At 42.0% G+C, this 12,569-nt stretch overlaps 1 protein-coding gene across 6 annotated transcripts in view; it reads right to left on the bottom strand.

The window, feature by feature from the left end:
• Positions 1 to 12,569, bottom strand: part of hspg2 (heparan sulfate proteoglycan 2) — a 528,081-nt gene that overhangs the window by 113,810 nt on the left and 401,702 nt on the right. For all 6 annotated transcript variants that reach the window (XM_068017554.1, XM_068017556.1, XM_068017557.1 and 3 more), the window contains 9 exons: positions 12,339 to 12,474; positions 9,172 to 9,323; positions 8,484 to 8,613; positions 7,313 to 7,464; positions 6,663 to 6,792; positions 3,891 to 4,042; positions 3,579 to 3,702; positions 1,171 to 1,322; positions 74 to 200 (listed from right to left, as the gene is read on the bottom strand). In XM_068017554.1, the coding sequence (XP_067873655.1) occupies positions 74 to 200; positions 1,171 to 1,322; positions 3,579 to 3,702; positions 3,891 to 4,042; positions 6,663 to 6,792; positions 7,313 to 7,464; positions 8,484 to 8,613; positions 9,172 to 9,323; positions 12,339 to 12,474 (1,255 nt within the window). The remainder of the gene's footprint in view (positions 1 to 73; positions 201 to 1,170; positions 1,323 to 3,578; positions 3,703 to 3,890; positions 4,043 to 6,662; positions 6,793 to 7,312; positions 7,465 to 8,483; positions 8,614 to 9,171; positions 9,324 to 12,338; positions 12,475 to 12,569) is intronic.

Here is a 12,569-nt window from a genome sequence, read left to right as displayed (position 1 = left end):
CTTGGCTCCCAACTGTATTCAAACTGGACAGAACAGTAAAGCAAGTAGTCATAGAGAATGACAGGTTACATACGGGAGGATGAAGTGACTGTGACCAAGAATTTGACCTCCCGCATTCCATAGACATTTTCTGCGCGGCAGATGTAATCGCCAGCATCAGCAGGACTCACATGAAGGATGCGCAGCATAGGACCCTGCACCTAGAGCATCAACAGGAAAATCACAGCCCCCGTTACTCACAGTCTCCCAAGCTGCTTTAGCATTCATAAATATATGGACAACTGCAACACATGGGGAGTAAGGTCTGACATTTGCTTGTGCTCTTCTCTGACTGAGGAATGAAGACCAAGATATGAAAGGATAGCGCAGGTGTGCCCCCATTCCTCACAGGCATCCAGTGACCAGTGAGGGCAAATACAGATGTGCATCTCGGGTAAGACTTGATTCCACCCACCGCACCATTTGCTCAGTAGGTACCTGTGGCGTGGTAATTAACCATAGAGAGCAGGAAGTCCCTGATCTGTGTTAAGTGAGCCAATCTCAGCCAGGTTAGTACACAGTAAGGTTAATGTCTTTATTCAACAGGGACCTGTTCTGGTGAAATCATATCTGGTACTTCACAGATTTTGCAATAAGTAGCCTCTCGACCCAGTTCCCTCCCCCAATTAGTTTTGTTGCAACTATTTCCCATGGAGACATCATATGAGGTTAGAAATTTGACAATATAAGTAAAAAAACTGAAAGTAAATGGACATCAGGACTGGAAGACTGAGTGAGAATTGATGTCTGGGTCAACCTGTTCTCACAAAGGCTGTATAAGAAACTCCTTTTCTGTAAGCTTACCTCAGTTATTTGAAATAGACTGAGTTAATATGACAAGGAATGAAACACAGGGCAGGGATAAGAAGTTCACTGGGCATCAGCTCAGAGAAATGGAAATGAATGGCAGGTTAGAAGGCAGCTGTGAATGGGGAGGTTGAGCTACATTCAAAGAATGACTTAGATCTGCACAGGCTAGCTGATGTGACACTCTCTGGGCAATTTTAATCTAACCTGCCCACCGCCTTCCACCGCAGTGATGAGCTGAACTTTAGTTCACACATTTATGTCCGGGTAATATTATTCCCCATAAAAAGAAAAATCGAGGGTTGTTCCACCACCTTCACCTACCTGGTGATTGGCTGTTAGAGGGCCAGCTGGTCTGTACCATGTGATCCTGGGTTGTGGTTGACCTGTGACCTGGCAGTGTAACTCCAGCATTTCTCCCTCTGTTAGGGAGATGGGAGAGGGGCGAACCATCACTGCAGGGGCAGTTCCTTGTGCTGTGGGGAGGGTGGAGTCCAGAATGAATGAATAGATCAAAAGTGGACAATCTTGATGCTGTTATTTATTGAATCCCAGATATGTTTCTTGTCTTGATATTCACCTCACTAATTAGTGTAAATACTTAAACATTTCAATCAACTTTTCATCTCTGACCTTTCAGGGCGATGCATTGGGCAGGGCCCTTTGTGCGAAGAAAATTCACTTATAACTGGCCTTGTATTAGTTTGGCTCAGTTGGTATCTCTCGAGCCTGGGAAACCAATTACAGTGTTGAGCACATAAACTAAGTTCACATTTTAGTGCCGTACTGAGGGAGTGCTGCATTGTCATTATTGAATAATTGGTGTGTTGTTGCTTACCTTTCAACCTACTGGCACCATCCAAAGTTTTCTTTATATATCAAACTCCTCTTTGTCTTTTTGATTATTTTCTTTGTCCTTTTTGTTGATTTCTACAACCATCCCAACTATCATTCTTGGACACTATCAGCGTGTTTTTCCCCTGTGGTGCAGGATAAAGATGGGGCAGTGTATGGGGTGACCGCTCTGTTCACTCGATGACATCAGAGGAGAGGCCCACTGATTTTCGCAGTCAGACTTTGTTGAAATATCAGCGGGAGTAACAGCACTAATCGTACTGCTTACAGGCAGCTTGTTGTTTGGGTGGGTGGGTAATCTATTGGGCTTACAGCTCTTAAAGTTCTTCCTTACATTCTGCACTTGCTTTTGTCCCCTTGTTATGCAGTCATGGTTTATATCAAAGAGTGCTCAGGATTGGTACTTCCTACTGAACTTAGTATCATACACATTGCTACGAGGCTCCCTCTCTCTCATTCAACCTCACAATGACGTCCATCCAAATGATGTCAAAGCTGAGTCCTGGAGCCTTCTCTGAGCAGTAGCATGTTAGCAGAATCTTCTCTCGCCAATTCTTACAAGAAGTAACAGTTTAGTAGGTTACCTACTTCTGGTTCATCCTTACTTTCAGTCCCAGGAACACCTTTAAAGAGATCTCAATTCTTCTTTGATAATACTCTTGTTATGCTCCGTTCCGCAGCTATAAGTGGGTTTTAGGGAGGGTGTTGGAGGGGGAAAGATGGAGGGGTTTGGGTCGGGAATTCCAGAATGTGAGAACTGTATGGCTGAAATGATGGGGCAAAGGAAGAGGAATGTACAAAAGAATAGAAAGAGGAACGGTGAGACTGTGAGGAGAGTTGTAGGACTGGAGGAGGTTACAGAGTTTGGAAGGGAAAGGCCATAAAGAGATTTGAATAACTGTACTTTACACCACAGTGTAACTGCTGGAGATTTGCACTCTGCAGTTCTTGCTAAATATCTCAGCATTCCACTTGCTTCTTTAAATAGAACTGTGACATTGCCGAGCGTTAGAAAGCAATGATTCAACTGCCACTGCTGTTCTGTATCTGCCTCGAACAACACAATCCCATTCTTGGTACACTTGTAGTGCAAATATTTTGACCAATATTTTACAATTAGCAGCATTGATCATCATTCGCCATTTGCATGCATCATTGCATTTCCTGTGAGGTCAACTAAGCTCACTGGATATTCTAACCTCTGAGGCAGAGAATCCTTTATGAATATTGTAAAGATTTACGGGGAGGAGAGACACGAACCATCACCTCCACAGATCTCGACTAGTCATGGTCTCCCAGATGGAGCTTTACCCATTTATTGGCATCTTCTACTTCCTATTGTAAGCCTGTTTTCAGTCTAACAGGCTAATCTGCCATTAACTCCATAAGCTGTAACTGTGCTCTAAAGGCTCACATGATGGAATCATATCAAATGTCTTCTGGAATTCCAAGTAAGCGATATTCTTTGGATAACACTCATACAGCACTTCAGTTACTCGCTCAAAACATCAGGGGAGAGTAGAGGTACGACCAGTTGAATCTTTGTTCACAGTGATTATACTTATGAACTCTTCTTTTGGATTGGGCTGGAAATTTAAAACGTACAAAGCTTGTAAACATTTTCTCCCCTATTAATATTAAGTTAACTGATCTACCTTTCTATAGTAGTCGCAGATTATAAAACTCTCTGTCATAAGGCTACTAGATCTTGTTTCCCAATGCTGGTGGGCAATGCAATTACAGAGCACTTTTCAAACAATACAAGAAATTCTTGGCACCCAACTAGAGTCAAAATTGACAGAATAGTCAAGCAAATAGCTGTAAAAAGCATAAAAGATGGTGAAAATCGAATACTGTAATAATGACGGGTTACATACAGGATGAAGTGACTGAGACGGAGAATTTGACCTCCCGCATTGCAACAATATTTTCAGCACGGCAGATGTAATCCCCACCATCAGCAGCACTCACGTGAAGGAGGCGCAGCACAGGGCCCTGCACCTAGAACATCAACAAGAAAATCACAGATCTGTTACTCACACTCTCCCAGGCTGCTTTCAGCATTTATAAAGATATAAAGCAGAAGATAACTATTCCCCACGAACACTTCTTCCACGATTAGAAATTTGAAGAATAAATAAAGAAAAACAGAAAGCAAACTGACAACCAAATTGGATAATGTCACCTACCTGGTGATTGGCTGTTAGAGGGCCAGCTGCCCTGTACCATGTGATTCTGGGTTGTGGTTGACCTGTGACCTGGCAGTGTAACTCCAACATTTCCCCCTCCCTGACTGAGGTGGGAGAGGGGTGAACCATCACTATAGGGGGAGTTTCTTGTGCTGTGAGGAGAATGGAGGCCAGAATGAGTCAAATAGATCAAAAGTGTACAATACTGATGCTGTTACTTATCGAATCGCAGATATGTTTCTTGCCGTGATATTCACTTCAATAATTTGTGTAATGTTTAAATATTTCAATCAGCTTTTCATCTGTGACCGTCTAGGGCAATGCATTAGGTCGAGTCCTTTGTGTGAAGAAAATTCACTTATAACTGACTTTATATGAGTTTGGCAAGTTAGTATCCCTTCAGCCTCTGAACCAGGACTGAGATTAGGAATCCATCTACAGAGTTGAGTGCATAAGCTATGTCCAGAATTCAGTGCTGTACTGAGGGAGTGCTGCATTGTCATTATTAAATAATGGTGTGTTGTTGGTTACCTTCTAATCCACTAATACCTTCCCCACATCTAGCCAACTTTGGAAGATTATAATTAATCATTTCCCAATTTTGACGCAAAAAAAGAACATAAGAAATTGGAGTGGGAGTTGGCCATATGATCCTTCGAACCTGCTCCAACATTCGGTTAGATCATGGCTGATCTTCCTCAACTCCACTTTCCCATCTACCGCCTTATCCTTGTGTAAAAATCTATCAAACTCAGTCTTGAATATACTTAACAACTGAGGTATCTACAGCCCTCTGCTGTAGCGAATTCTAAAGATTCGCAATCCTCCAAAGTAATTTTTGCTCATCTCAGTCCTAATTGGCTGACCTCTTCTTCTGAGATTGTGCCTTGTAGTTCTAGACCTTCCAGCCAGGGGAAATAGTCTCAGCAGCTACCCTGTCAAACCCTGTAACAATTTTATATGTTCCAACTACATCATCTCTCATTCTTCTAAACTCGAGAGAATAAAGGCACATTCTAACTCAATTTCTCCTCGTTGGACAGCCGTCTCATCCCAGGAATCAATCCAGTGAACCTTTGTTGCACTCCCTCTAAAATAAGTATATCCTTTCTTAGGTAAGGAGAACAAAACTGTACACAGAATATTCCAGGTGTGGTCTCACCAAGACCCCATATAATTCCAGCAAGACTTCCTTACTTTTGTGCTCCAATCTCCTTGCAATAAAGGCTAAGATATCTTTTGCTTTCCTAATTGCTTGCTGGGCCTCCATGTTAACTTTCTGTGATTCGTGCACAAGGGCCCGCAAATCTCTCTGAATCACTACATTTACGAGTCCCTCACCTTTTGAAAAGTATTCTGCTTTTCTATCCTTCCTACAAAGATGGATGATTTCTGCATATTATACTCCATCTGCTACCTTCTTTGCATTCAAAAAACCTTTTCCTATCTCTGCATCTTCCTCACATCTTACTTTCCCACTTAGCTTTGTATCATCAGCAAATTTAAATACATTACACTTGATCCCCTCATCTAAGTAATCGCAATAGATTGTAAACAGTCGAGGCACAAACATAATCCAGACAGGATTCCACTCGTTACACCCTCTCATTCCGAAAATGCCTCGTTTATTCTTATTCTGTTTCTATCCGTTCATCAATCCTCAATTCGTTAATCTATTATCCCGATTCCAAGGGCCCGAATCTTGTGTTACAACTGCTTGCATGCACCTTACTGAATATGCCTTTTGAAAATCTAAATACATTAATTCCGCCAGTTCCCCCTTATCTACCCTGTTAGTTACACCGTCAAAAAACTCAGATTTGGTCAAATGCAATTTCCATTTCATAAAATCATGTTGACTCTGCCAAATTATATGATTTTCTAAGTGCCCAGTTACCATGTCCCTCATGATAAATTCTAGCATTTTCCCTACTACTGATGTCAGGGCAACTGGCATATAATTCCTTGTTTTCTCTCTCCCTCCTTTCTTGAATAACAAGGTTAGATTTGCTACCTTCCAATCCATGTATTCTAGAAACTATGGAATTCTGGAAGATCCCAAGTTGTTTCAATAACCTTCAGTGAAAGCCATCTGAACTTGTACAAGTTTCTGGTTTCAATCTGATCAGTTCATTCATTAAACATTTTCTGGAATGAATCACAACGTTTCTTCCTTCAGTTTTGCCTAAACCTCTTGTATTGTCAACAACTTCTTCATTGTGATGACCAAAGGATAATACTCTTTTAGCACCTCTCCTACATCGTTATCCTTTCCTATGTTACAACAGTGACTACACTTCTACAGTATTTAATTGGCTCTAAACGTCCTCACTTCGTGAAAGGCATGATATAAATGCAAGTCTTTCTTTCTTTACTAATGTTTTTGAGGATGATCTTCAGTTTCTGCATAAAGTCAGGGAGGGGGTCAACCATGGGTGTAGAGGTACAGTGAGCAGGGTCCCTGTTCCGCAGAAAATGCAACAAGATTAGTCAGACATGACTAGCCCTGCTCAGTCACTCTATCCCTAATGATAAATTCCATTATACTCCACACAACTGACATTAAAGATGTCATAAAATACTCTGTTAGAGCTACTAGATCTCGTGTCCCCAATGTTGGAGGCCTCAGAAGTCAGATCATTTTTCAAACAGTACAAGAAATCCTTGGCTCTCAACTGTAGTCAAGATTGTGAGTAAGAGCAAAACCAACAGCTATAAAGACAGTCAAAGATGGTGCAAATGAAACACTAAAAGAATAACTGGGTTACGTACAGGATGATATGGAAGTGACTGAAACGGAGAATTTGACCTCCCGCATTCCAAGGGCATTTTCGGCACGACAGATGTAATCCCCGACGTCGGCAGGAGTCATATGAAGGATGCGCAGCACGGGGCCCTGCACCTAGAGCATCAAGAGGAAAATCACAGCCCCCATTACTCACACTCTCCCTGTCTGCTTTCAACATTCACAAATATACAGACAACTACACCACTCAACCACCCCCAGAAGGACGAAGGGTTGATGTCTGCTGGTGCTCTTTGACTAATGAAAAACGAGTATGGAAGGAAAACCCAGCCAGTGTTCTCATTCCTCACTGCCATCTAGTGATGCGTCAGGGAAGATGCACAGCCATGAATGTTGGGTAAGGACACCCTCCTTCTGAGTACAGCTGTGATTCCCCTCTGAGTCAAAGAGCCTGTCCAGAATCACACATGAAGAATAACCACTCGGGTGTAGTACCAGATTGATACTGAAGCTAGCTGCACTACTATCACAGTGCCAACATTTGAGGGTTGGAGACAGTTTTATTGGGTGCTTTTCTGAAGGTATTCTCTGCTTCAACAACAGTTAAACGTCAGATCACAGACTTAAAGTCCACATTATTCTACATGAAAGGGGTAGTTCCACCACCATCACCTACCTGGTGATTGGCTGTTAGAGAGCCAGCTGCCCTGTACCATGTGATCCTGGGTTGTGGATGGCCTGTAACCTGGCAGTGTAACTCCAACATCTCTCCCTCTGTTGCTGAGGTGGAGGAGGGGTGAACTCTCACTGTCGGGGCAGTTAAGCGTGCTGTGGGGAGGATGGAGACCAGAAGAGGTTTTTAATGAGGCAAACAGGTCAAAAGGCTGTCACTGGCTGTACCCCAGATACATTTCTTGCAATTAACACATTCGATGCAATAATTAATGTAAAATTGAAAGATGGAACCAAATTGTTGAGCTATGTTGTAACTGATTTTAAACAGTTAAATCTTTTTCAATGTTTTTCTGAAGATATTGTGCCAATTGTGTACCTATTAGTCCAGATGTGGCCTCATCACTGATCTGTGCCAAGGCAAAACGTGCTATTGGTTGATAGCGAAATGTCCTTGTAATTGATCAGCTTTGGTGATATTGACTTGGACCTATCCGGATATTCCCCTGTCTCACACGTTGCACATTTTCATTTTGGATATGTCTTGTGTTAAACTAATTAAATTCGATGTTATGACTTAACTACTTAATCAGTTTGGGTGTTTTTGATCATTTTAATCTCCTTTATACCCACTTGTTCCATTTGCTAGTTTGGGAATGATCTTAAATAAATGCTCATAATTTACCAACTCACTGACCAGTTAAAATAGTTTTTCCCGATATACCCCTCATAATTTTCTACACTGCTCTTAACCTTCTCTGTGATAATGAAACAAGCCCTAGTTTCTCCAATATGCTCTCATAACCAAAACTTTAATCCTTGCTGTCATCCTGGTGAAGCTCTTCTGCACTCTCTCCATGACCTTGGCATCTTGTCCTGGATACAATTCCAATTTTTGGGAAACCTTTAAAAGTATTTATGCAAACCTCACTGACATTGATCTTTAATTTCCTTAAGCATTCTAACAGCATTGCTTTGTTAAAAGTTCAAAGCTGAGTGAAGAACTGCAACCCACCCTCCTACATCTGTCTCAAGTTCTAGATTATTACACACCCATTCAACAACACCCAAAATCTTGGTCTCCCAAGAGCACTAACTACTGTACCCTCCTTAAGAATGAAAGAAGGAGCAGAAATTCTCTGATACTACTCAATAAGAATGACCGGGTTACATACGGGAGACACTGGAGGTGACCGACACAGATACTGCAACTTCTTGCATTCCAAGCTTGTTTTCAGCGTGGCAGATGTAATCCCCAGCATCAGCACGAGTGGCCTGCCGAATGCGTAACACAGGGCCCTGCATCTACAAGAGCAACCACAAAAATCAGAGCACAACTTTCTCAGGGACCACTGGGCTGTTTTCAGCACTCAAGACATGTACCCCCACCTACAGCACAAGACTGTGCCTCATTGAAGGGGACATCAGCAATTTCCTGAGTTTGATCTTTGATTAACAAACAGATTTGAAGATGATGATCAGTCAGGATTTGCTCTCCTGATTACTGCCTAGTGACCCAGAAAGAGAAATGACTTATGTTAAAATAGCACCTTTTGTGACCTCAGGTTATCCCAAAGCCCTTTCTGCAGCCATTTAGGTACTTCTGAAGTGCTGCTATTGTTGTAATGTAGGAGATGGAGCAGTCAATTTCCACAAAGCAAGCTCCCGCTAACAACAATGTGGTAAACGACCAGATCATCTGTGGTTGTGATATTGGTTGAAAGATAAATAATTGGCCAGGACACTGGGTGAACTCACACACTCTTCTTTGAAGAGCGTTGTGGGGAAAAGCTTAGGATACCCCCTTCTCTAACACATCCCCAATCCAGAAATTATGAGTTTTCCCACATCACAATTATGTACCTGGTGATTGACCGTCAGGTAACCACTTGACTTGCGCCAGGTGATCTTGGGCCGAGGCTCTCCTGTCACATGACAGTATAACTCCAGCATTTCTCCTTCTGTTACCGAGGCAGGGGAGGGCTGAATTCTGATAATTGGTACAAATCCTTCTGCTGTGGGGAGAGTGGACACCAGAAACAAACAGATCAAAATGTGGAACAAAAAAACTCCTCCTGAAAACAACAAAGTGCAAACATGATGAGAAAAACACACGTACAGATTTTCCTGTACAAGAGTCATTATTCTTCAAATACAATTCAATGTGTGCTGAAACTGAAACATTTCTATATAAAACAGACACCTGGCAAGTGCAGGTACCACAAATTAAATGGGCCATAATTATAGAAGTCAGCACAACTGCAAATTTATTTTAGAAAATAACATTTAAGAGCAGCACCTAATTTCTAAATGAGCATTTTGATCATGGCACAAAGTTTGTTTAATATTTATAGGGTTAGAGTAGCAGTGATGTAGACGAGTAGCACATTGTAGCTCATTTTTAATCACATAATGGTTGAATTCCAATAAAATTTTGGAAAACTTTTAGTTTGCAAAGCAGTGCTTTAGCTTTCGAAATATTCAACAGTCAAGATTCCAGTTAATGTTTATGGGGAAAAAACTTACAACGCGATAAGTTTTTGTAGTTTGTATTATGAATGTGAATGTAGGAATTTATAATGGAAGTAGCTATGGGAGATCAACTAATCAGAAGTTAAAGATACACCGATGGTTTGAGTATGCCTGTTTTGATCAGAAACCAAGGAAAAGGACATTTATTTAATTGATTAACATTTCATAGATTATGAAACTATCTCAACTGCAAAAGACAGCCCTATTTCACCTTCCAGAGAAACTCTTGCAGTGATTGTACTTGATATAAACCTACCCTTTAACAAGCACAAAACTCACAACACGGGGAAAGAAATGTAGGATTGGAATCCCCACCAACTGGGAAATTTATGGACTATAAAATTCAGACACATTTGACTCCATGTTTGGATTACAATACAAAACGTCAAACTGCAGCCAGCAGCACAGGCTGGGCAGAAAACGGTTAATTTGGACATTCAGGAAAGACAGTGGCTCATCAAAAGGAATGCAAACATTGACAGTGCTTTCAACGTAACAATGATACCAAAGGAAAAGCCATCACCTACCATGGCTAATGCAATTAAGAGACTGACTACCCTGCATAATGGTACAAGGGACATACCATCGATATGATAAATTAAGGCCAGCATCACAGACAATGGTACTGGAATCTGGCCATTGTAACTGTGATCGATCTCTCTCGACGAGAGAGATGAGACGTTCACACCTTCCAGCAACTTGAGAGCCAGGTGGTTACTGTATTGCCTCAAACATCAGGAGGTTTTGTTTCAAACAACATGAGAGTTTAAAGATTTTGTCTGGGTCATTTCTTCCATGGAAGGACAGTATTGTTGCACCCAGTTTGAGCTGATCACAATTTCTCTGGGCTATGCGTGAAATAAACTAAGGATGTTTACCTGCTGGACTCAGCACAGCATGAACAATAGAACATATGTCTTAGAAATCCTGAGTCAGTTTATTATAAAAAGCAGCCATATCGGAGTGACTGGTCTGCAGTCGGAAGAGTCAAGACTGGTCATCTTGACTCAGAACCTACAATCAACACCGGGACCGACCAGCCGTGTGGGCGATTGTAAGTATTTTCAGCCAAATCGTAGTGATCTTGGTCTGAGGGTTTTGGGACAAAAGTGTAGTGTTTTTGCCTGAAATTTGTAAGTTTGAGCCAAGTCGTAGTGACTTTGCTTTGGGTAACTGGGAAGTGTGGTCAAATTGCTGAAGAGTCCAGTTGGGAATTGGGGTGTCAATGTTAAGATACTGCAGGAGGTTTTGTACTGAGGACAGTTTCGTTTTATTTCTGTTTCAACTAACCATTAGGGATATTATTGGATTCAATAAAACAACAATTCATGGTTAAGCCAAACCCTGTGTCGCGTGCAATTTTGTTCTTGTAATTTCTGAAGTTCAAGAACTGTCGTAAGGGGGTACGGGAACGGAACTTTTTACAGAAAATACCGACATGAAAATGTGTTACTGTGCTGTGAAGCTTGTATGAAGCTAACTTGGGAGGGAAACTCCTGGAATAAACACTGTACTCAATCTCACTAATGGAAATTTGTGAGGTGACCTCTATAGACTGAATATAGTGTTTGCCTCTACATCTGGTTGTCTTGCAGTTGTAATGGGATTTACCTAGACACCCAGACAGACTGAATACGTGCCTGAAGACGAACTTACCTGAGGTAACTTCCATCACTCTGCAATCTTATTTGGTTTTAGAGTGAGCCCTTCATTGCTGCAGTATGATTTGCTTTTTAGTTAGTTTTTAAGTCAGCAAGTTAAAAGAAAACGCTGCAATTCCCAGTGATACTGAGCTTTTCACTGCAGTCAAGCACCAGATTTGGCCAGGCTGCCAGCTCTGCTCAGTTAGTTGACAACCTGGTTAGTGGCAGAGCCACTGAATACATTGATCATCACAGGTCATCTCTAATCTGGAGACCCAGAATGGCAGGTCCCTTGAAGGCTACTTGTGGCCCAGTAGAAACGGAATGTTTAGTTTAGTTTAGTTTAGAGATACAGCACTGAAACAGGCCCTTCGGCCCATCGAGTCTGTGCCGACCATCAACCACCCACTTATACTAATCCTACACTAATCCCATATTCCTACCACATCCCCACCTGTCCCTATATTTCCCTCCCACCTACCTACACTAGGGGCAATTTTTAACGGCCAATTTACCTACCAACCTGCAAGTCTTTTGGCTGTGGGAGGAAACCGGAGCACCCGGAGGAAACCCACGCAGACACAGGGAGAACTTGCAAACTCCACACAGGCAGTACCCAGAATTGAACCCGGGTCGCTGGAGCTGTGAGGCTGCAGTGCTAACCACTGCGCCACTGTGCCGCCCAAATATCTTCCTTCAGGTAAGAAATATCTGAAATGGCTTTTTTTTTTTAAGTACGGTCCTCCAAGTTGAGATGAGGAGTAATCTATACTGAAAATCAGAAGTGGGCACAATAGCATGGGCAAACCGGACTGGAAACAATATACTGAATACTTCTGGAAAACGGACACCTACAGGTAAACACTGTGACTTCTATGCGACCTTCCGAGGAGCCTGCAGCATTGGTTCCCACACACAGGTAGATACCAGCTTGGGCAGCAGTGATTGAAGGGATAATAAGTGTCCCAATATCTGTCCGTTCAATCTTGGCCTGGAAAAGATTAAAAGCAATATACATCACATTGCATTCTGTTGGTGCATTTGTATCTATAACGTATGAGGAATCTTAGATTTCTGGGCACTGCT

Source organism: Heterodontus francisci, chromosome 37, assembly GCF_036365525.1.
Source record: "Heterodontus francisci isolate sHetFra1 chromosome 37, sHetFra1.hap1, whole genome shotgun sequence".
NCBI classification, from domain to species: domain Eukaryota; kingdom Metazoa; phylum Chordata; class Chondrichthyes; order Heterodontiformes; family Heterodontidae; genus Heterodontus; species Heterodontus francisci.
This window is presented reverse-complemented; position numbering and strand designations above follow the sequence as displayed.